The sequence below is a fragment of the Protopterus annectens genome, chromosome 6.part0 (genome assembly GCF_019279795.1).
Source record: "Protopterus annectens isolate FY-2018-M chromosome 6.part0, PAN1.0, whole genome shotgun sequence".
NCBI lineage: Eukaryota > Metazoa > Chordata > Ceratodontiformes > Protopteridae > Protopterus > Protopterus annectens.
In genome coordinates, this window is record NC_056737.1 from 1,536,360,813 (window position 1) to 1,536,385,079 (window position 24,267).

The window sequence follows — 24,267 nt, forward strand, 5'->3', positions numbered from 1 at the left end:
AGTGTTTACCATTTGTATTGGGGAGGGGACACAGCTGGAAATCTGTGCAGGATTCCCATAAATGTTTGAGTGAGTGAGATTTGAATTTATTTTGACTGAGTCAGTCAGAGGTCTTAAACTGGAACACATTGCTCTGAAGTATATAAGAGATTACATTTGGGGTGGACAGAGGTATATAGTCCACTCCCAGGAAATAGAGCATGTTCCTGTTGTGCCCTTAAGGGAAATTGTGGAATTTTACTCTTGTGTACTCTGTGTTGTGGTGTTTTCCATGACTCTCCCACACTGGAGTCAGTAGTGAGGATTGAGGCTCCTTAATTACTGACCTAGGTTTTAAGTGGGGACATCACATTATTGTTGGCAGTCCGGTGGGATATTTGCCAGACATCACATTTAATTGGTGGCAGACCGGTGGGAGATTGGCTGGACATCACACCATGCATGAGTCACCTCAAATTATCTATGATATTATCCCAATTATTCTTATTAGGGCTAATGTATAATTATCGTCCATGGGATGGGTCAGAGCCAGTTTATAATCAAATGGTATAGGTTGTTTCAAGCACAAAAAGAAAAATTGGCTAGGCTTAAAATGGCCCAGAAGGGCAGCTAGCCCTGTAGTAACAACACAGATTAGTAGACATAAATCACAATGTGGGAGATGACAGAGATTCAAACCTGTCTTTATTGCTGAAGGTCTTTACCTAGCTGTTAAAAATTCCTCGAGTTATGCATTGTAAATAACAAACCTGACTGTCATTCATATACACACACACACACACACACACACACACACACACACACACACACACACACACACACACCAGCTAATAGGTTTTGTAAATGGATGCCAGCTTCCAGAATGTAATCCCATCTCACAAACTGTGTCCCTCCATAGCCCAAGTGCCTTTTCCTTACAGCGAAGGCTACAGAAATTTTACACTTCAAAAAAAAAAAAAAAAAAAAAAAAACATTTAGTCAACCAGGCAGTCTTAGAAATCATTTAAACTATAAACCATGATAAATACTTCAGCTTTTTTCTAAATATAAATACTAGTGCATCTTATTACACAATATAAATAAACTAATGTACTCTGTGGCATTATACATGGCAAATACCTGACTGCTCTGGTAACTGTCTGTATTGCTGAGACTCACACTGCTGAATTCTGGAATGTGGAGACTGAATAACTAAAAATCTGGATTTACATATATTAAGTCTGAGATTGCTGTTTCTCAGAATATTCCCTCTTTCTCTGAAGTATGGCCATCTCAGAGTTGATTTATATAAGCTTAGGGAGTATGGGTGGCTTGTCTCCTCTACATCAACAGGTGTAGGGGGCTCACCCTCCTCGTTAAAAACAAGTTTAAAGGAAAAAGGTGAAAAATCAGCATTTGTTCTTTTATTTATTTATTTATTTATTTATTTATATTTGTTGACCGGGAGTGTCCCGACTGGATGTAGGTCCATTTTCAGCGGAGGCCCGGGAAGAAAAGCTCCACAGTTAAAATAAACAGACAGTAGTTACATTGGATTACATAGCGATTAACAATTTACATAGCAATTACTTACAATGTATTTACAGATGAAAAACATAGTACATCAGTAGACAACTAGAATCTTTATCTGTGAAGTACATAACAGACATTAACAAATGTTACAATAAGAAGTTCCTGCTGTGGCATGTTGACACTAGGCATGAACGACACATTTCATTAGGGAGCCAGCTACACCATCATGCCCTTGTCACAGTCCGTAATGCTAGTAGTATACCTACCCACCATCATAATCAACCTGATTAGGGAGCCAGCTAAAACACCATGCCCTTGTCACAGTCCATAATGCTAGTAGTATACCCACCCACCATCATAGTCTGCCTGCTGGTGCTGTCTGTGGCATCCCCACAGTTGTGAAATGTGCTAATAGAAATAATAATGTGCTTATCTATACATAAATGAAATGAGCACATTCTGACACACATGTACATGTAGCACACCATACTTGTGTTAATTTTTACAGTTATTGGCAGAGTGAGGAAAAGAGGGCATGTAGAGAAAATGCTAATTACTGGTGCACATAAGCCCAAAGGTGTCAATAAGAGGGGTGTAAGTCTTTGTCAGTCATGATTGGTGTGATAATGTCAAGGAAACTACTCACAAACTTTATTATTAGCATTAACAACTGGTTGGGGTTCCTTATATTCTGAATTCTGTGAAATCACAGAAATGTAAGACTAATAGGACAGAAGAACAGCCTGCCTAGATCTTGCCAAGGCATTCGACACCATCCCTCACTCAGGAATCATAGATAGACTCAGTAAACTAGGCATAAATCCCTATGTCATAAGATGGGTTGCCAACTGGCTCACTGATAGAACCCACAGTGTGAAAGTAGCGGACTCCAAATCTGACTACCGACCAGTTACAAGTGGTATCCCACAGGGATTGTTCCTATGTCCTCTCCTGTTTGGCATCTACTTCTCTGAAGTTTCAGCCAACACAAAGGGACTCTGGCTGACCAAGTTCTCATTTGATTGCAAACTGGGAGCCATTATTGATTCTCCAACTGATGTAGCCATTCTACAAAAAGCTACACTGACACCAGTGACTAGTATCAGAACCATGGCATTAAGCTCAATGCCAAAAAAATGCATTGCCATTACCTTTAGGAAAAATTTGGTGCCCATGAACTGCCACATAGGAGGCAGTCCACTAAACACCAAAGGTGTGATAAGAGACCTGGGGACACAGGTTGACAGCAACCTCTCCTTTGATAACCACATTGCCACAGAAAGTCCTTGGCTGGAGTTTTCATTTAGTTTTTTTCTGATTGGTTTTTCAGTGTGACCTTCTAACTCTTGGTTTTAATTTGTTAGTTGGGATATTTTGCAGTCACCCTTATGATAATGGACATCGGCTGGGTATAACAACCCTGTGTTTCTTATGCTTAGTCAAACACTCTGCTTATGCTATGCTGACAAGGCTGAAATATGTATATTTGTAGCTAGTGGGGTTTGGCTTTATTGGCCTGAAATTGTCCGTTAAAGCAACTTCATATATAAAAGTCATGGGTGATCAGATTTGCCATATAGCTCAAACACCTGATGTTCTTAAGGGTTATTTGCATATATCACATGTGCCTCTGTTACATTAGAAAGGATCAAATCTTTCACATTATAAAACATCTGCATTCATTGTCTGCTCCTGCTGTAGCCATTCTTATGAACTTAAAAACACAGAATCAAAACCACAAAGGCACCAAAAAATTCTTGAAATAGTCCAAGGCACCCGGGAAAAAAAATCAGCCACTGATATAAGAATAATTCCAACTTTATTCAGGCAAAAAATAAAAAACATAAACCCTCTCTTTATACAGTACAGGTTCATTAAAACCTTCATCAGATGTGGACTGCATGTAGCACAAATATAAGGATTTTTGGAAAGAAGGAAGTGTGTGTGTGTGTGTGTGTGTGTGTGTGTGTGTGTGTGTGTGTGTGTGTGTGTGTGTGTGTGTGTGTGTGTGTGTGTGTGTGTGTGTGTGTGTCTAAGATGGATTAGCGTCCTGTTCTATGTCTCATTCCTATTCAGTGTTTAGAAAGGCTGAGGCTCAGCCACGAAACTGAATTGGATTAAGTTGGTTGTCAGATAATGAATGAATGAATAAAACCTGAACAACAAAATCACATTTTTCACTATGCATTATAATATAACATTAGTAGAATAAATGCAATTATAAGCCACAGTCAGCAGTGCCTTATATAGAGTATCATTTTCATTCTTAAACCTTTGGAAAGGCTATATGCCTGGCAAACTTTGGCAGTGTTGAGCTAGCTGGATATTATTATTTATCTGAACACTCAGAATTTGTACTGTGCAGAGCATTACATTTTGGTCTGCCTGCTCAACAGACATCTTAAGATTACTTGGCTTTTTGTATGAAAGTAGAACTACATTTTACTTTCGCACTCCTTCCCAGAGAGACTTTGTCACACAGTATACATCTCATGAATCTAATCATATTAAATAAATGGTTTACAAATGCATGTAGCAAGTAAGAATTTGTTCAGCTCTTGATAGCTTTAAATTTGTATGTGTGTTATAGCTTGAGATAAATTATAATTGCTGACTTTTGGGTTTACTGATACAGAAACCAATGGTCTCCTTTTAGCTGCAGATTTGACTTGTGCAGGTAAGTAATGATCTGATGTTGTTAATCTTCTTTTCATTCATCACTGATGGGTTCGGTCAGCATATTACCAAGCTCACGTCAACCAAAAAAACTCTCAAGTTAAGCTTCTACCCGCAACGCCCTTCTCACTGTTACCCCAGATCTTGTTTGCCGCATAGCCATAAAGCCTCGTTTCAGCCAAGCTGTCAGCTAAGTGGAAATGTTTTTGATAATTTGCGTGAAAAACTTGTTTATTAATATTTGTGAGTTATAGTTTTTTTCTTGTCTAATTACAGTAGTTCTAGATAGTCTTCTCTTATTTTTCTACCCATTGGTAACCTTTTTAAGTACGATTGCTTGTACGGCCCTTTCTCCTTACCCTTGTGGTGTTCCTTCCTCCCTTTCTTTCTAGTCTAGTTGGTGTGTTTGATATTGGATTTTTTTATATATACTGCATGTATTTATATCTTTTTCTGACTTAGGAATATAGAGTTTGTCTTTCTCTGAAGTTTGAATTGCTGTGGTTATTTTTTCAAGATGTCGGATAAGAAGGGTACATCGAGTTTCAAGCACTGTACCTCATGTAATGGTAAACTACCTATTAGTGACTCTCACAATGATTGTGTTTATTGCTTGGGGGTGCCCCATCTTTTGGTGCAGCCTCCCTGTGGGATTTGCCAAAGTTTCAGCCAACACACTCTGAACGAGTGCAAGAATAAACTAATTCTGAAGGGACTGCTTAAATCTCTCTTTTCAGTGGCCCTTTCTGCGATGGAGGTCTCAACCCCTCCTATGAAAGATAAGAAAAGGCCCCCTTCAGTTCACTCTTCACCCTGAGGGGACCAGGGCAAGTCTGTGAAACCTAAAATTCAAAAGTTATCCTCGGAGCATAAATTTGCTTCGCCGGCACTGTCCTCGTCTGCTCCTAGTTCTTCGACTGTTTCCTTATCAGTGCCAGCTTCGTCACCGGCTATGATGATGTCTTCGGGACACTGACTATAGACTTCATCTTGCCTGCTATGACTTTGGAACCTGTGGCCACCTCAACACAGTACACACCTTCGATGCCTATCTCTGCAGTGATGACTGAACCTCCCGTTTCAGCTCTGAGTGCCCCTTCGACACTGAGCTCTATTACAACAAGACTGGATTTGACCCTGCTACTTCCTGTCTCTAAACTCGAGACACCGGTGCCGGCAGATCACATACAATGGACCCGATACTCTCCGTCCATAGACCCATTCCTACATCCAGTGTATAGCCCGTTCTTAGATCGACCTGACTCCCCATCCGGAGTATCAATTAGATCCACCAGAAGCCTTTCAGAACTTGATGTGTTGCGTCTTGTGGATCAGCTGTTGGCAGCCAGAGGGATACCCATGCCTTCCAAGACCCATCCTCCGGTAGGACTTGGGTTGACCTCTCCATGGACTCCATCCTATTGTCCTCCTTCGGCCACCCCAGTTCCGAAGCCTTCTGCTCCGGCGTCCTTCTCCCCCCATCTTGGCACCTGTAGTGGACCTCACTGAGGCTCCTGGTCTGTCCCTTTGGTCCCCGGTTCCTGCTGAACCGGTCCTTCCTCAATCTTCTGATTGAGCAGCGGGCTGCTTGGTTTGAGGCACGGTTCCATGTGTTCCTTCAGTTCCATCCTCAGTGCCAGTGGCTTCATCTGCACCAATTCGGCTTGAGGTTCCATCCTCGGGAGCGGGATGTGACCCTGGTTCCGAGGTTGTTCTTCTCGGTTCCAGGCTCCCATCCCCTCTTTGGGCAGGACTGCTTTCCAGGTGATGGAGAGGGCACTCACTTCTGAAAGCTTTCCGTCGATGTCGGAAACCCAGTTTTCTCCCCCTGAGATACAGCTCGCACTGGCCATCTCCTCAGGGCACCAGGCAGGGAAGCCGCAGGAACCTCCTGTTCAGGGTTCCCACTCTTCCGAGTCCTCCTTGGAAGCCCCACTGAGGAGCCCCGATGAAAGAGATCATGCAAGAGGAAGCAGGTTGACTCGCCTGAGGAGTCTCTAACAGAAGACAATGGATTATGATGACTGTGAAGGGTCCCCTCGGTCACCCCCTGATGATGTCTCCTTCGGAGACATCCTTGAAATGTTGAAGTAGAGGGGAGACTGAAAGCCCACCAACCCTTCCTCTGAGAAATCCGTGTTCCTGCAGGCTTTCCGTGCCCGGTCAACTACCTCTTGGGTGACCCCACCTGCCATTGAGCTAGCCCAGCTCGTAGTGCAACGCGCATGAAAGAACCCTGACTGTATTGAACTGATCCCTCAGAGACCTGACAAAATTCTTTCCCCTCCCGAGGAGAACCCATATTCGTCCAGAGGGTACCAGCCAACGTTATGGTGGTGGCAGCAGCCATGAAAAAGGATCTGGCTGAAGAGAGTCCTTCTGTCCACTTGTCCATCAGGGAGTCCCAGGCCATGGACAGGTTGGAGAAGTGAGTCTTTGCATCAGCGACCTTTGCCATATGGTCCCTGAACTATTTGGCACATTTTACGAGGCTGCAAAGAGACTTGATCTCCAAACTCTGTGGAACACTCATAGGACAGGTGTCTGATGAGGTACAGGACAAAGTTGCCTCGCAGCTTGCTACCCTGGAATCTATTTCCAACTTGTCCATGAGGTTGCTCTCACATGCAACTGAAGGGGTGGCTATAGCTGTGGGTTCAGACATAGTTATGAGGCATCATGCCTGGATGCACATTTGTGACCTCGCGGATCCCTTGAAGTCTTCCTTTTTGAATGCCCCCATCGAAGCATCTTCCCTTTTTGGTTCCAAAGTGAAGGACACTCTAGCCAAGTGTGAATAGGATGGCAAGACCTTGTCTGCCATAGGCCTGTGTTTTTCCAAACCTCAATGTTTCTTTTCCAGGAACCAGAGGAGTGGGAAGATGTGGCACAAAAATCTCAGGGTCCTTTCCATGCCGCATGTGATGACGATACCCCCAGAGGCAGAGGGGGTAACAATTCCAGAAGGCACCCCTATAAAGGCAGAGGGGGTCCACGTAACCAAGGCTCCAGAGATTCTTTCTCTGGGCAGTCTTACCAGCACTCCTGAAGAGCCGCCCGACTGCTTGCCTCTAGAAGCAGTCGGGGGTCGTCTCTCTCTCTGCACCAAGCTGCCTAGCACTCTATTACCACCGATCGTTGGGTGCAGTGTATAATTACCAGCGGTTACATAATTCCCATTATTTCTTTTCCAAAACTTCCAACAAATCTTCCCGAAGTTCCACCCAGTCAAAGTGAAGAGGCACCCTCAGAAATAAAAAGGCTGTACCAAAAAAGAGTCATCCAACCAGTCCCACCAGACCAGTGCAGATCCGGATTTTACTCAAGATTCTCTTTGGTGCCAAAAGAGACAGGGGACTGGAGACCCATTCTGGATCTCAGCAGCTTGAATAAGTCTGGTGCCCAAACCAAATTCTGGATGGTCACAGTTCAGTCCATTCTCCCTTTTCCAAGGGAGGGCGATTGATGTGCTTGATAGATCTCCGGGCTGCGTATTACCACATCAAAATTGACAAGCGCTCCAGGAGTCTGCTTCGCTTCCGGCTAGGCGCCAATCATTACCAGTTTTGTGCCCTGCCATTCGGTCTCTCTGCAGCCCCCAGACTGTTCACAAAATGCATGCCAGTGGTTACAGCTCCGTTGAGACTACAAGGATTCCAGGTGTTTCCATATTTAGATGATTGGCTCCTTACTGCCCCCACCAAGCATCTTCTGGTAACAGCCCTGCAGTACACACTTTCTCTGGCGGAAATTTTGGGGATAACTGTGCATTGGGAGAAGTCCAGCCTTGCTCCTACCCAACTGATAGAATTCATCAGAGCAGTCTTCAACACATGATCCTGTACGGTGTCGCTCACAGACTCCAGAGATTGAGGCTTCAGATCCGAGTGATACTCTGTCAAAACAAAGTCTCAATGAGAGAGGTTCTTCTGGCACTAGGAGCAATGTCAGCTTCAATCCCAATCGTGCCTGTTGCCAAGTTGCACATGTGAATTCTCCAATGGCTTCTTCTTTCTCAGTGGTTCCTGAATCATCACCCTCTAGGTTTCCAGATTCAGATAGCCAACTCCTGCAAGCAGGACCTTCTTTGGTGGATGCGACCAGACACAGAACTTTGGAGCCGCCCATTCCAATCCCCTCAGCCCAAGGCCATTGTGACCACAGATGCTTTCCTGATTGGGTGGGTGGGTGGGTGGGGGGGGGGCATTTCCAGGGAAAGACAGTCCAAGGCACATGGTCCACATTGGAGACCAACCTTCATATCAGCGTTCTAGAGTTGAGATCGGTGCTGTTAACATTGCAGGCATTCCATCTGTTTTTTCCTTCTGGGACAATTGCAATTCAGTCAGACAATATGTCAGTAGTCTGGTATATCAACAAACAAGGTGGAACCAAGTCCTACACCTTGTGTCATAGGCCATGAGGATTTGGCAGTGGGCAATAGCTTCCAACCACTTTCTGACAGCAACGCATATCCCAGGGAGCTCCAATGTGGTTGCGGACAATTTGAGCAGATGTATTCTTCTGCCCCACGAGTGGTCCCTCAGTGCTGATGTGGTGGCAGAAATTTTCAGCTGCTGGGGCCAGCCATGGTGCGACCTTTTCGCCTCTCCATTGAACAACAAGTGCAGCAGCTATTTTGCCCTATTCCCTCCAAAGGGGGAGTCCCTGAGGGATGCTGTGATTCACGATTGGCCCACGGGACGTCTTTATGCCTATCCCCCCATTCCTCTGATTCTACAGTTCTTAAAGAAAGCTCATCAGTTGAAATGCAAGATGATCCTCTTGGCCCCCTTCTGGCCTCGACAAGTTTGGTTTCCCTTCCTTTGACTGGTATACCCGCCATGGATTCTGGACCCTCTTCCAGGCCAGATTGCTCACCCCCAAGGGTTGAGCTACCCGAATCTATCCAGTCTCAAACTGACAGATTGGTTTCTCCACTTTTGTTAGTTGCCAGGCAAGCTAATCTCACCTCACCTGCTTGGGACATTATCCTGGCCTCTCATAAACCATCCACCAGAAGACTGTATCAGGACAAATGGAAAAGGCTCTCTCTCTGGTCTAAGGATAAGATGCTAGATCCGTATTCGGCTCCGGTCACACCGGCTTTGCAATACATGTCTAAGTTCTTTGAAGATAGAGCCGCAGCCTCTACCATACAGGTACATCTGGCAGCAATTTCGAACTACCATAATGGGCTGGATGGCATGCCTCTCATCTCACTACGTTTATGTAAAACCTTTCTCAAAGGAGTTTCCCACATCAGGCCCCCAGTCAGACAGCTTATAGAGACATGGAACCTCACGTTAGTTCTGCAGTCCTTGACTCAACCCCCCTTTGAACCCGCAGCGAATTGTGACCTAAAATTTTTGTCTTGGAAATTCTTGTTCTTAGTAGCCATTACGTCAGCCAGATGGGTTTCGGAGCTGCAGGAATTGTGCATCAGAAGGCCCTGTTTGGTCTTCCACAAGGACAGAGTATCACTCCGGATGAACCCTTCCTTCCTCCTCAAGGTTGTTTTTAACTTCTCCATCAATCAGTCCATTGACCTACCAGTGTTCTTCCTGAATTTTTCTAATAAACGGGAGTACTGCCTACATTCCTTGGATGTACACAGACAAAACTGAGATTCTATTTAGACAGGACCAAAATTATGCGCAAGTCTGACCAACTCTTCATTTTGTTTTCTGGTCCTAGAATGGGAAACTCTGTATCCAAGGTTATTTTATCAAAATGGCTAAGGGACTGCATACGCTTCTCTTACTCGTCTACAAAAGAACCTGTGCCACAGGTTACAGCCCATTCCACTAGATCAATGGCGACATCTGTAGCTTTCCATTCCAGGCTGTGGATGACATTTCTGCAGCTGCCACTTGGGCTAAACCCCATACTTTCATCAATAATTACAAATTGGATTTGGTATCCAGAGGGAGAGCTGCCTTTGGCTCAATGGTATTCAGGAACGTTCTTCCATAACGACTGTGGATTCTGTCCCATCAGTGATGAATGGAAAGATTAACAACATCAGATAAAGAAGTTATGCCTTACCATAATGTTCCATCTGTGTTGTTGATCTTCTTTCATTCATCACTTCCCACCCTCCTTCCCCCACCAAAGGCTCCTGGGAGATACTTTGGGTCCAAGTGGTGTCTTAGGGCAGTTGCGTAGAATGGGCCTCTACTTTTCTTGTTTATCATGGGCAAACCCAATCTGAGGTAACAGGGAGAAAGGCGTTGTGGGTAGAAGCTTAGCTTGAGAGTTTTTTTGGCTGGCGCGAACTTGGTAATAGGCTGACTTTGTTCCGAGGGCTCGGAACCGAACCCATCAATGATGAATGAAAGAAGATCAACAACACAGATGGAACGTTATGCTAAGACATAACTTCTTTTTTATGTCAAGAAATATAAACATCCCCACAAGAGTTGATAGTATTTATTTTATACAAAAGATGCTCAGTTCTGATACTGTCATACATAAACACATGGGCATTATTTTATGAGGGCACATCTGAGGCTTTTGCCTGTCTCTGACATCCAATTTAAAAACTCATTCAAGTGACCCTGATGATGCCCAAATTTCATGGATTAGAAAGAGTGTATCTTCCCTTTTTTGTGGCACTTTGAATACAAGTACAAATGTAAGGGGCTGTAATGATCCAGATAATCCCTAGTGCAGTGCAGTCTTTGACAGATATGCCAAGACAACTCCTATATTAGGGGCTCAAATAATTGTGTGACCTCCCAAGGTACCTTCACCTGAAGGCCAGGAAGAATGCCAGAATAGTAGTCCACAAAAAAACTGCTTATTCTAACAGTGAATGGTGTCTGTAACATCTTGCAGCAAACACAGTTTACAGTAAATTCAATCCCTTGCATGTACCACTTCAGAAAATGCATTCAAGTTGCATCTGGAGGCATGTACACATATCCCTAATGTTGGTTACATCTGTTTTAAAATGCTGTCCATTACTTCTGAGCTGGAAATCTGCAGATTTAAGATTTTAATTTTCTTTCTATTTTGCTGTTATACTTAATGCACTGTAATGGTTACCTTTTAGATTCTGAAACTGTGAACAAAATAATGTGTCCCCTTAGTATAGAGAAATCCACTTTTTAATAAGTGATAGTCTTCCGTCTACTGGAAATCCCCTGTGGATCAAATAAAGTGTTATTGGTTGCATGAAGCTGACTTTCACCCCGTCCTCCTCCTTGAGCAGTTTAAGAACTCTGTAGGATCTGTACTATGTTGTGGTTATCCACCTTTTATCTGTGCATTTTTGAGGATTTGCAGATTAAATTCTTAGTTTTATAGAGATGAGAAAATGACAATTGAAGAAAAAATTAACTAAAAATGTTGAGTATAAATATATGCTTTTGTGATGTAATTGGAGAATTCTGTAGCAATGCAGCATGAATACCACACTGAGTATATACTGTTGCTGATATCTGTTACCAGTGAGGTATTGAAAACTGCACTATATGACAGGATAAGTTATTGACTGAAATATTGTATTTCATACACGACTCACACAAATGTGAAACCTGAAAACAGTTTTATACACTGTTATTTGAGAAAGTAGGTGAAGCATCTGTCATGTCATGAAAAGTCATTGTCCCTATTTTATACACATTGATTAGTGCTGCTGGGCATGTAGTCTAAATGCAAATATTGTGTTCCTCCGCATTCCAGGGTGAGAAGTTTGGCCCATTTGCAGGAGAAAAGCGAATGCCTCAAGAGCTAGATTCTAGCATGGATTCACGACTGATGTGGGAGGTAGGTGCTTATTTTACAATCTTACCTGTGATTATTCTTAAGGAGGAAATAGGATTAAATATTGGGTATTCAGGAACATATTTTGTAAGTGAGTTTCAAAAGATGGTTTTAGGTATTATAAGAAGAATTCAATCAGATTTAAATTTCTCTTGTGCATTATCTCATTATACAGCTGGAAAGCATAACAATTATTTCCTTTAAATACTCACAGTATGTCAGTTTGTCACTGCTCTTTCGCCTTTCATGTTATCCACATTTTCTTGTTGACCTCAACAACTGTCTGACTCTTGCTTGCTGTTTGGGTGCAAAGTGATGACTGTAGTTTTTAATTTCAAACCTTTGAGACTTTTATATCTCAGTAAACAGAAAAAGTCTGGGTTGTGATCTAAAATATGTTGGACCCTTGCCATACCAGGGTAAAGAATCTTACAGTGAGTACGGAATCTGTAGAGACAAATAGAGCAACTGGTTTAAGCAGACATTGAGTGGGGTCCACACTAGAATATTTTGACTAGGGCAAGGTTTAAAAGATAGATTTGTAATGCAAAGCTTGTTTCCTACTAAACAGGTGAAGTTGTTTTCAGTAAAATCTATATTTGTTAAATCAAATAATTCATATTTAAAAATGCTTCTAGTGGAACAGAGAGAGAGAGAGAGAGTAACAATTATTTTTATAAGTTCTGCATGTCACTTAAGCACTTTTCAGCTAAATTCCTTTGCTTACAGTACATTTTTGTGGAATTAAGCAGGACTCACTCAGCCAGATCGATAAACCAATTTGTAGCTTTGCAGTAGCACAGTAAAAACACATTAAAGTTAAACTTGCAGTAAGTGACCAAATGCAAACCAGAGTAAGTTATTCGCTGAAGTAGGATACGTTATTTACTATGTAGATGTTAGGGTTCTATGAATGAGTGAGCAGTTACAGTGAAAATGTCAGTGCAATGCTGATGGCCTGCAGTTATCTTGAAGTGCTTTTGATCCTGTATATCTGCTGATAACCACAGCTGTCACACAGCTGGATGTGAAGGCCAGAAAACATGAAGCTACCTCTAAATGAGTCGCTTCCTAGGTTATAAGCAGGATGGCTTTTTTGGTTGTAGCTCCTCTGTGGTGTACACACGTCACAGCAGTGCTTTAACTAACACCATCACTTCTTACTAGCATTACCACTTCTTCATAAGAACATGTGCCAATTCATATTGTGAGTTGCCAGCAACTCCAAGCACTAATGCTTCTACTGTTTCACAAAATGACTACTGCTGGAGTAAAGGTTAAATCTTGTAAAGGAAAATGTGACAGTATCTTCAGCTTACCAGTTCTACCCTTGGTAAGAACAGTCCTCCTGAAAGATCAGCTATAATCTCTGCATGAGTCCTATTAAATGGCGTAAGACTGCACAGCATTTTCTTTTGTAGCGCATTACCTGTGGAATTTGCTACCAGCATTTCTAACCGTTCTTAAGTTTCTCACAGTCTTCAGACAAAGTCTGTTGGAGAGTGTGACATGTCATACTTTTGAGACAGTGGTTCTTCCAACGCACTGCTGCTACTTTGAACTTGAAAACTCATGTCACTAGTTCTCACTAAGATTCTAGGTGTGTTTCCTTTTCTATTTCTCTTTGGTTGTACATTGCTACAGGTTTTTGGCCCTCTTACTTTTTTTTCTGTAAGTTTTTTTTGGCAAGTGCCTGACAACCATCAAGCCATACTTTCATGCTTTATGAAACCCCGCCCATTCCACCCCCAAACTAGAGACATGCCCAGTACAGTACATGAAGAGCCATCCAGAGGAGGCCATCATCTGTGTAGCCATGAGACTACTTTGTGCCCTGCTCATATCTGGTACCTTCATTGTGCCTCTGCAGTGGCAGGCACCTTCATCACCTTTCTCGGGTAAGTAGGGCTTTCCCCCTGGATCAGTCTCTATGTCTAATATCTTGAAGTTATTATCAAGCTCTCTACCCCAGAAAGAGAAAAAGTATGAAATATTACAATTCCTTAAAATTATTTCAATCCACTGAATGTTTAAATAAAGCATTATTATTAATATTTCTAGATTTGATGGTGCAAAATGTACCCTTATTCTTTTATATTCCTTCCTCTTCGATTTGTCGATATAAAAGATATCCCAAAAGCAACAACTTGCACAAGAAACCATTTTTTTACTTTGACAAGTGAATCTATTTGCTCCAGTACTATGATTAAAATGTGGCAAACAGGTGCCATACTCCCATAGACCAATTTGGACCATTTTCGTACATTATAAGGAAAAGTTGCCTGAGATTTGACCAATATACTTAGTGATAGAAACCAAACCAGTACTCTTTTCTAAAAAGATCTGATGTACTCTTCTTCATTCCTTCTCACGATAGGGTCTCAGATCTGACCTTCAGATCCAGCTCGACCACGTTCTACAGGCTTGGATCCAACTTTCAAGCTTTTGACTCTTATCCATAATCCCCTACATCCACCCAAGTACCTCAAATCTCGTTTTTGCGCTTCAGAGTCCAGATGTAGGACTTGTGCTGTCAAGCTGTGGGAATAATATTTTCCTTTGGAACTTGCTAAATGTTTTGCTAGTTGTTCTGTAAGTCCTCCATCCTTGTTTCTTCTCCTATTAGAGTGCACCAACCTGACTGTGGTACAGAGAATCAGGTAGCTTCTCTTCATTTACATTGAGTAACCACTCTGAGAAATCAGGTGCAGGAACTGTTAGCCCAACAGGCCCGCACCCCCCCACTTGACTGGTCTTACAAGCCCTAGTATCCATGTAGCTATTATGTTAGTCCTGCTAGCCAGATTTTTCATATGGGTTCTGCAGTGGACATTAGTTGCGCAATGGTCCATCCTCTTTCAACCTCTGCCCCTTCCCATCAGGTTGACTCCAATTTGCAAGCGTCACCTCAGCTGGTGGATACAGTCGGACAATCTTCTTCTAGACAAACAATTCTTAAACAACCCCCCCTGTAACCAAGGACACTTCCAGCTCGGGTGGGGAGGCATTACAATGAGAAGATAGTCCAAGGCACTTGGTCCCCTACTGAGACCAGGTTGCATTTCAGCATCCTAGAGATGAGGGCAGTCCTCCTAATGCTGTAAGCCTTTCAGGACGATGTCCCCTTAGGGACTGTTGCACTACACACAAACAACATGTCTGTTGTCTGGTACGGCAACAAAAAAAGGAGGAACCTGTTCGTACACCTTGTGCAGGGAGCCCATGAGGGTGTGGGAGTGGGTGATAACTTCAGACATTCTTCTAGTTGCAACACGTGTCCCGGGGAAAAACAGCGATTTAGAGGACAGACTTAACAGATCGCACCTGTTGCCGCATGAGTGGTCCGTCAATCAAACAGTGACGGACATGATCTTCAACTGTTGCAGTCAACCTTGCTGGGACCTCTTTCCCTCTCCTATCAACAACAAATGCAGCAAATTCTTTGCTTTAATCACTCCTCCGGATGAGTCTTCAAGAGATGTACTATCCATGATTGGCCCCTGGGTCATCTGTATGCTTCCCTTCCTCTTCCGCTCATCCTGAAGTTTCTTCAGAAGGCAAGCAGGTTGAAGAGCTTAGTCATCCTCATTGCCCACTTCTAATCTAGTCAGATGTGGGTACCCTTCCTATGGTCTCATCTGAAATATCCTCCTTGGATACTGGAGCCAAGTCAGGACCTCCTTTCTCATCTGTCAGGGATGCACCATCCAATTCTTCGTACCCCCAAATGGACTGCTTGGTTTCTCCACTTCCAACCCTAGTGAGACAGTTCAGGTTTAATTCCTGAATCCGAAAAATCCTTCTAGCCTCGCAAAAGGCTTCCACCAAAAAAGTCTACACCAGTAAGTGGAAGAGATTTGTTGTTTGGGCCACAAGCAGAAACATTGCTCCTTTTTCAGCACCAGTTTCAGATGTTTTGTTATTTCTTACTACCCTATTCGATGAAGGTGCTAGCATCTCGACTATTAAGCTTCACTTAGCTGCTATTTCTAATTTTCATGCTGCAAGTCAATCCTGTTCTCTGTTCACTTTTAGGTTATGCAGATCCTTCATGAAAGGTGTTTTCTTATTAAGACCTCCAATCAAGGACCCATTCCCTCCTTGGGACTTCACTGTTGTGGTGCAGGCTTTGACCCAGGGACCCTTTGAACCAGCAGCAGCTTGCGACATGAAGTTTTTGTCATGCAAGACGGTCCTTTTGGTGGCTATAACTTCTGCTAAGTGGATTTCTAAGCTACAAGCCTTATCCTCCAAGCCTCCTTGCATAGTTTTTCATAAAGGCAGAGTGTCTAAAGTAGCCACAGAGAACAATATCAGTCAAGCCAGCCATTTATCAGTGTTCTTTCCAAACTTCTGCAGTAAAGGCGAGTATGTTCCTCATCTTCTAGATGTTCATAGACAACTCTGTTTTTACTTGCACAGATCTAGTCAATACAGGTAGCCTGATCACCTTTTGTAGCTTTTTCATCTAATAGATTAGGACAAGTGGTGTGTAAAATTACCTTGGCAAAATGGATATCTGGTTGAATTTCGTACATTTACTCATCCAAAATATTGGAATTACCTAGACCTCCCAGGGCACATTCCACCTGAGCTATGGCTACTTCTTTGGCTTTCTATTCTAGAACCTCCATTGATGATATTTGTGCGGCAGCAACATGGTCCAACAGTCACACCTTTGTATCACACTACAAGTTGGATATCATATCCAGGAGCAGGGCCTCCTTTGGTTTGATGGTGCTCTGGCATATCTTTCCATGAGGGCCATCTGGCTGTTCATATCTGGGGACTCTGACCCTATCGTGAAGAGGAATGAAGAAGACAACATCAGATTAAAAGGTTATGTCTTACTATAACTTGGCATCTGTGCTGTCTTCCTTCATTCCTCTTCACTTTCCCACCCAGTCATCCTCCTGCCTCTTTTGTTCTGGAGGAACGTGGATTATAAAGGGAATCCTATGTCCCAGGTCTGAGACTCTTCTGCTGCTCCTTGTTGTATGGTGTCGGATGTATGGAATCAGCAAACTCAATCTGATGTACTTTGGTGGATGTAGGGCATTATGGATAAGAGTAAGGAGCTTGAAAGTCGGATCCAAGTATGTAGAATATGGCCGAGCTGGATCGGAAGGTCAGATCCAAGACCCTATCATGAGGAGGAATAAAGGAAGACAACAGAGATGCCAAGTTATGGTAAGACATAACCTTTTAATCTGAAGTAGTTAACTTCATTTGATCATCAACCTGTGGGTAGTCAGATCCAGAACGGACAGCAGTTTCACCAGCATCTGATCCGAGCTCCAAGCTCCTCCCCTTAGCCATAATACCCCTCCATCTCCTTTCTTCCCTCAAATCTCATTTGCCGCGGCTTTGCCAAGCAGTGTGGTCTAGAGCTCCAGGCGGGGTAGGTGAATTTCTTCAAGGTTTTCTGGGTGTTTTGTGCTGTGATAGTGTAGGTAGGCTTCCTACTGTCCCTTACCTCCCCTTCCCTCATTTTTGCATCGCACTTTTCAAAAAAAAAAAAAAAAGTTATTGTGTCTTGTTAGGTAGTTAGGGCTTGTCTCCCTTCCCCTACCTTCTGAGTGAGTGTGTGTGGGTGTTGGGTCTGGGTTGTCAGTTCAACCTTGTTAGGTTAAACTTTTTTGTGTTGAATATGGCTGATCAGCAGGCCAAACTTATCTTTAGAAAATGCACGGAGTGTGGCCATAACTTGTCCCCTGCGGATGGCCACACTGTGTGTGTTGCTTGTCTGGGGGCAGCCCATTTATCTTCTGACTGCTCCGTTTGTGCAGGGTTTAACCCCAGGGACCTTGAGAATCAGAGGGCGAAGTTGATACTTAAGGGTCTTCTGCCTCTGATGAAGGCAGCTGCCTCTTCTTCTTTGGTGGTCACTGCTGTGACCGCACCTTCCACTTCGGCCATGGTCTCCTCTCACTACCAGGCTGGGACTCAACCTCCCGATCAAAGACCTGTGGTTTAGGGAATCTAAGAAAGAGAGGAGCAGGACAGAGAGAGAGAGAGAGAGAGACAAGGGGAGGAAGTGATCCCTGGACCGTTTGGATCCGGTGGGCTCTCCCCCCCAAAACCGACAGTTTTTCTAGGCCAGCTTCCCCTCAGCTCCGATCACTGAGATTCTCACCAGAGCCAGAGGAGCATAGGGCTCTTTCCAGGGCCTCTGTACACCAAACCTCCTGGCCCAGTGTTGGTGGCCTCGTCGAGGTTCACCTGTAGTTTATTGGAAGCAGACATGGACAAAATGATGCAAAGGTTTATTCGCACCCAGATTCAGATGGGGGTCTTGCCAGCCCCCACTCACTCTGGAGGGAGAGGCTCACCTCCCTTCTTTGCCCCGATATCTCCTTTTCTGATCTGACCCCCAGTATCTGAGTTCTTGGATCCGAGAGGTCCCGGAGTCATGGGCCAGCACCGATTGTACCAGGTACATCAACGCCTGCCATTACCTTGAGCATGTCGGATCCGACCGGCTCAGACCCGAAGCCTGGGCGTCGGATCTGAGGGGTTTGGCCTTCCTTTGTTGGCGTCTACACTGTCGGGTCAAGGTCTATTCCTTGGTATCTTGGCTCCATCAGGCTCGGTTCTGATCATGATGGATCCGTGAAGAGCAGTCTCCTTACCAGTCTCCCAGGATGCTCGTTCTCTCTCGGCATTCAACGTGGTGGAGAGGGTTCTCTCCAGGGGATGGAGGCCCCTGACCATCTCTTCGGATTCTGCCCTGACTCCCTCAACTCTGGGTGCGTCTTCTGCCATTTTGCCCATGCAGGGATGGCCTGTGCTCGAGGTGCCCCAGACCATTTCCCTCGAGGAACCTCAAGTAGTTTGCAAGCCCTCTCCGGAGAGTTCCACCAAAGGATACCTCGCAAGTTAACGTGCAAAAGGAGGCACCTGGTCTCCTCTTTAGAGTCTGTCACTATGGATTCTGACTTGGAGGAAGGGGAAGGTTCCCCCAGATCTCCTTTGGAGACATCATGGAAATCCTACACCAGCGGGGGGGCTGGTCTTCCCCCAAACCTTCCTTGGATGAGTCGGTGTTCCTGGATGTCATCGACACAGGCCCTTCTACCTCCTGGGTGTCACCCCCCCCGTGGATCCCTTGATGGACGTCATTACCACCAGGGCATAGAAGGAGCAGACGGTGGAGCCAATCCCCAGGCACCGCGATAGGATCTTGAGCCCTCCAGTGGACAGACCGAGCTGGAACAAGGGGTCCCCTGTAGACACCATGGTGGTAGCAGCTGCCACCAAGAAGGAACTGGCCCAGGAAAGTTCTACGGTCCATCTCCCCGACCAAGAGTCCAGGACAATGGATCGTCTGGGAAAGCAGACGTATGCTTCAGCCACCTTTTCTATAAGGGAGCTGAATTATTTGGCCCATGTTATTAGACTACAGTGAGACCTGGTCAAGGAGTTCACTGAGTCCCCCCGGGAGTCCATGTCTCCGGAGGATAAAGGCTTATTCTCTGTGAGAATGGCCACTCTCAAAGCAGTTACAAATATGTCCATACGTCTCCTTTCACATGCCACTGAAGGAGCAGCAAGAGCTGCCGGGTCCGGTGTTGCCATAAGGTGACATGCCTGGCCTAGGCTTTGTGAATTCACAGAACGTTTTAAGGTGTCTTTCGTGAATGCCCCTTACAATGATTCTTCCTTGTTTGGGAAGACAGTTCGTGAAATCTTAGTCCAGAGTGAGAAGGATGGGAAGACACTGTCTGCCATCGGAATCCGCTTCTCTAACCCCCAAAGATCCTTTTCCAGGAATCAGAGGGGGCAAAAGAAGATGTGGTTCCAGAAGTCTCAGTATTCCCGGGACACTTGGGACTCACCTTTCCCTAGAGGCAGAGGGGGTCAGGACTGACACGAGCCCAGAGGCAGTGGGGGGGGGGGTCCGAGAAATTTTGGGTCTCAAAAAACATTCTTGGACAGACTCTGCACAACAGCCCTGAGGGGTTGCCCGACTGCTCTGGAGGCAGTCGGGGGTCATCTTTTGATGCACCTGATGGCATGGGAGTCTGTATCATCAGACCATTGGGTGCTGCATATAATATCCAGAAGTTATACAATCCCCTTTCTAACTCCTCAAAACTCATCAGAAAGCTGCTAAGGAAACATGTCATCCAGCTCGTCCCCCAAGATCAGTCCAGATCAGGCATCTATTCCAGGTTCTTTTTGGTGACAAAAAAGACAGGGGACTTGAGGCCCATTCTGGACCTTTCTACACTAAACCTGTTAATTGCCAAAGATAAGTTCAGGATGATAACTCTACAATCCATCCTGCCTTATCTGCAGGAGAATGACTGGATGTGCTCCATAGATGTCCAGGACGCATACTGTCACATCAAAATGCACAGACACTCCAGGAGGTTCCTCCGCTTTCGGCTGGGGGCCAATCACTATCATTTCCGAGCCCTACCCTTTGGTCTCACCACAGCCCACAGGGTGTTCACCAAGGTCATGGCAGTAGTAGCGGCTCACCTGAGGCTTCAGGGAATACAGGTCTAACTGCACCTTGATGATTGGCTCCTCGCTGCTCCCACCAGGCGTCTACTTTGTCAGGCCAGAAATTATTTCCTGAAATTGTCAGACTTGCTGGGCATCACAACCACCATATCCAAGTCTTCTCTTTAACCGGTTCAGGTCTTAGACTTTATAGGAGTGAGAATTGATATGTCTCTAACCAAGGTCTTTTTAACTCCAGAAAGAGTCCGGAACCTATGACTTCATGTATCTGTGATCCTACAGTCTCATCTTCCACCAGCCAAGATGGTTTTAAGAGTCTTGGGTTCCATGGCAGCCACCATTACTCTTCTACCCTGTGCTCACCTTCATATTTGAATTCTGCAGTGGATGTTAGTGGTCTAATAGCCCTTTTAGATCTGTCTTTCACACATTCTATTCACATAAGCAACGCATGCAGGAAGTCTCTCTTGTGGTGGATACTTTCCCCGGAGCTCATAGAGGGACACCCGTTTCTTGCAGCCCCTCCCCAAGCCACGGTGACCACAGATGCCTCCCAACTAGGGTGGGGGGGCATTGTTCGGGCAGGATGGTCCAAGGCATGTCGTCCCCAAACGAGACCAAACTGCATATCGATGTTCTAGAGACGAGGGCAGTTTTATTAGCGTTGCGGGCCCTTCATGCCTTTCTTCCTCTGGAAATGATTGCTATTCAGACATGCAATGTGTCACTGGTCTGGTACATCAACAAACAGGAGGGGACCAGGTCTTATCCCCTTTGTCGCGAGGCCATGAGAGTGTGGGAATGGGCGATCTCCACCAGCCGTTTTCTGGTAGCAATGCACATTGCGGGTCGGCCCAGTATTCTGGCAGACAAACTGAGTAGGACTATTCTAATGCCTTTTGAGTGGTCTCTGAATCCTTCGCTAGCGGAGCGGACCTTCCTCGAGTGGGGTCGGCCTTACTGCGATCTCTTTGCATCTCCTTCCAACCCGAAGTGCAGCAAGTTCTTCGCTCTAATCCCCCCACAGAGACGCTCTGGTCCATACTTGGCCTCCTGGTCTTCTTTATGCTTATCCCCCTTTGCTTCTCATGACATAATTTCTACAGAAGGCTTGACTGTTGGGGAGCAGAATTATCCTCATTGCCCCATTCTGGCCTCCCCAAATCTGTTTTCCCTGCCTTTGGTCTCATCTTGTAGTTCCTCCTTGGATTCTGGATCCCATACCGGATCTCAATTTGCATCCCTCGAGGGGCCTTCATCCAGATCTGGGCAGTCTAAAGCTCGCGGCTTGGCTGCTCCATTTCCTTTGATTGTTAGGACTCCCGGTTTGTCTTCCCCAGTTAAGTCTATTCTGGTGGCAGCTCATAAATCAGCCACCAGAAAAATTTACCATAGCAAATGGAAGCGTTTTTCTATCTGGGCTTCTCAGAGGAATTTGGACCCTTTCACAGCCCCTATTTCAGCAGTCCTTGAGTTTTTGGCCTACATTTTCCAACAGGGTGCCAGCTCATCTACAGTAAAAGTTCAACTGGTAGCCATTTCTAACTTTCATGTAGGTTTGAATATGGCTTCCTTAGCTTCCTCCAGACTTTGGCAAAACTTTTATTAAAGGCACCTTTCTCTTAAGACCCTCGATTAAGGATCCTACCCCTCCATGGGATCTGACCCTAGTTTTGCAAGCCTTAGTTGCTCCACCTTTTGAGCCTGCTGCTTCTGTGGACCTGAAATTTTTATCATGGGAGACCACCTTTTTAGTGGCTATTACCTTGGCTAGGAGAGTATCAGAATTTCAAGCATTATCTGTAAAACCTCCATATATGATCTTTCATAAAGACAAGGTTTCCCTTTGTACTAATCCTTACTTTCTACTTAAAGTGGCTTCGGAGACAAATATCAATCAATCAAACAACTTACCTGTCTTCTTTCCAAATTTTCAGAATAAGAGTGATATAAATTGGATTTGCTAGACCTGCATAGACAATTACACTTTTACTTACACAGGACTAAAGCCCATCGCAAGTCTGACCAATTGTTTGTGTCCTTTGCTACATCCTTTCTGGGCAAACCAGTTTCTAAGGTGACTATTGCCAGATGGATTTCTTTATGCATTCTTCAGATTTACAAAGATAAAAACATGTCTCTTCCAGGTAGGATAAATGCCCATTCTACCAGGTCCATGGCTACGTCAGCTGCCTTTTGGTCTAGAGTGTCTTTGGATGAGATTTGTTCAGTGGCTACTTGGTCCTCATCTCATACTTTTATTTCTTATTATAAATTGGACATGGTCTCCAGAGGGAGAGCATCCTTTGGCTCCACGGTGCTCCGAAATATCCTTCCATGAGGATCAGCCAGGGTTTTTTGTTGATAGCTGCAGACTCTGCCCCACAAGTTGATGATCAAATGAAGTTAACTACTTCAGATAAAGAAGTTATGTACTCACCATAACATTCCATCTGAGTAGTTAGACTTCATCTGTCATCAGCTGTCCCTCCCTCCTTCCCCCTAACCTTCTCTTGGCACTTTTTGTCTTTGCAGACAGGAGAGGGTGCCTTGCAGCTCTCCTGTTTTTCCATGTTGTGAAGGTTTTTAGGGTTGGGTTAATGTTCAGGGTATAGCAAACTCGATCTGAGGGAAGGAAGGAGATGGAGGGGTATTATGGGTAAGGGGAGGAGCTTGGAGCTCAGATCAGATGCTGGTAAAACTTCCGTCTCAGATCCGTTCCGTAATTGACTACCCACAGGTTGATGACAAATGAAGTCTAACTACTCAGATGGAACGTTATGGTGAGCACATATCTTCTTTTTTTAAAGATTGAACCTTTTATTCCATTGAACTTCAGTTTTAAACCAGTTCTACTTATTAGTGCTGGATGGTGCCAGAAATCCTCCAGTTGTTCCTGAAAATAGTTTTCAAACAGTAAATGTCTACACCGAAAGTTACTAGAAAAACAGAAGTGAAAACAGAATTATCTGTAATTAAACTGATGATGTTATGTTGTCCGTATTTCACCTTCGTTCTTGCTGTTTTGCTCCGACTCGGCCATATGCTATAGCTCGAGAGCTTTTACTGGCTCGAGGCTAGACCCTATCCCAGCATGCCTAGTGGTAGTTACCCAGATCTCGTTTGCCACTAGCAGCGTCAAAATTGCGGATACTGGCTCAGGCTAAATGTTTTCTCTTTATTGTATTTTTGACAAAATATTTTGCTCATATATTACTATCTTGTTAATTGTAGTTGTCCTTCGTATTTCTTCCTTTCCCTATCCTGTACAAGTGACTTGTTTTTGTTGTGAACTAAACGTTTTTCTCTCTGGCCCTTTCCCCTCTTCTCAACCCATTTAACTTAGAGGGTTCTTCGTTTTTTTCTTGCTTTCCTTAATATCTATTAAGTTTCAAGGAGTTGCCATTTAACTTAGAGGCTCTTCCCCCCTTCTCTTCTTCCTGTCTGTAAAAAAAAAAAAAAAAAAAAAAAAAGGATATCTTGTTAGTTGTGTGTTTTTTGTCTAGCTTTAGATTGTGTTGTTCAATAATATGCCAAAAGATACTGCCAAGGAATCCAAACCTACGGGTTTCAAAAAGTACGATGCGTGCTGTCAAAAGATGTCCCTTATCGACAGGCACTCGAGTTGCGTGTATTGTTTAGGGCCTGTTCACATGCAGGATTCACGTTCTATTTGCCATGCTTTTAGTTCATGAGTCCTGCAGGAGAGAGAGAGAGAGAACAAATTGATCTTAAGAGGGTTACTGAAGGATCCCTTTGATGCTGCTATGGAGGGGACTCAGCCAGCAAAAAAACTGGACATACCCAAGCCTTCATCCTCTTTGGCTCTGGTTGCGG

The 24,267-nt window shown here is 44.4% G+C and overlaps 1 protein-coding gene across 2 annotated transcripts in view; it reads left to right on the top strand.

The window, feature by feature from the left end:
* The window catches only part of PRDM5 (PR/SET domain 5), a 2,968,604-nt gene that overhangs the window by 65,368 nt on the left and 2,878,969 nt on the right, over window positions 1-24,267 (top strand). For both annotated transcript variants that reach the window (XM_044074997.1, XM_044074998.1), the window contains exon 2: window positions 11,878-11,961. In XM_044074997.1, coding sequence (XP_043930932.1) covers window positions 11,878-11,961 — 84 coding nt within the window. The remainder of the gene's footprint in view (window positions 1-11,877; window positions 11,962-24,267) is intronic.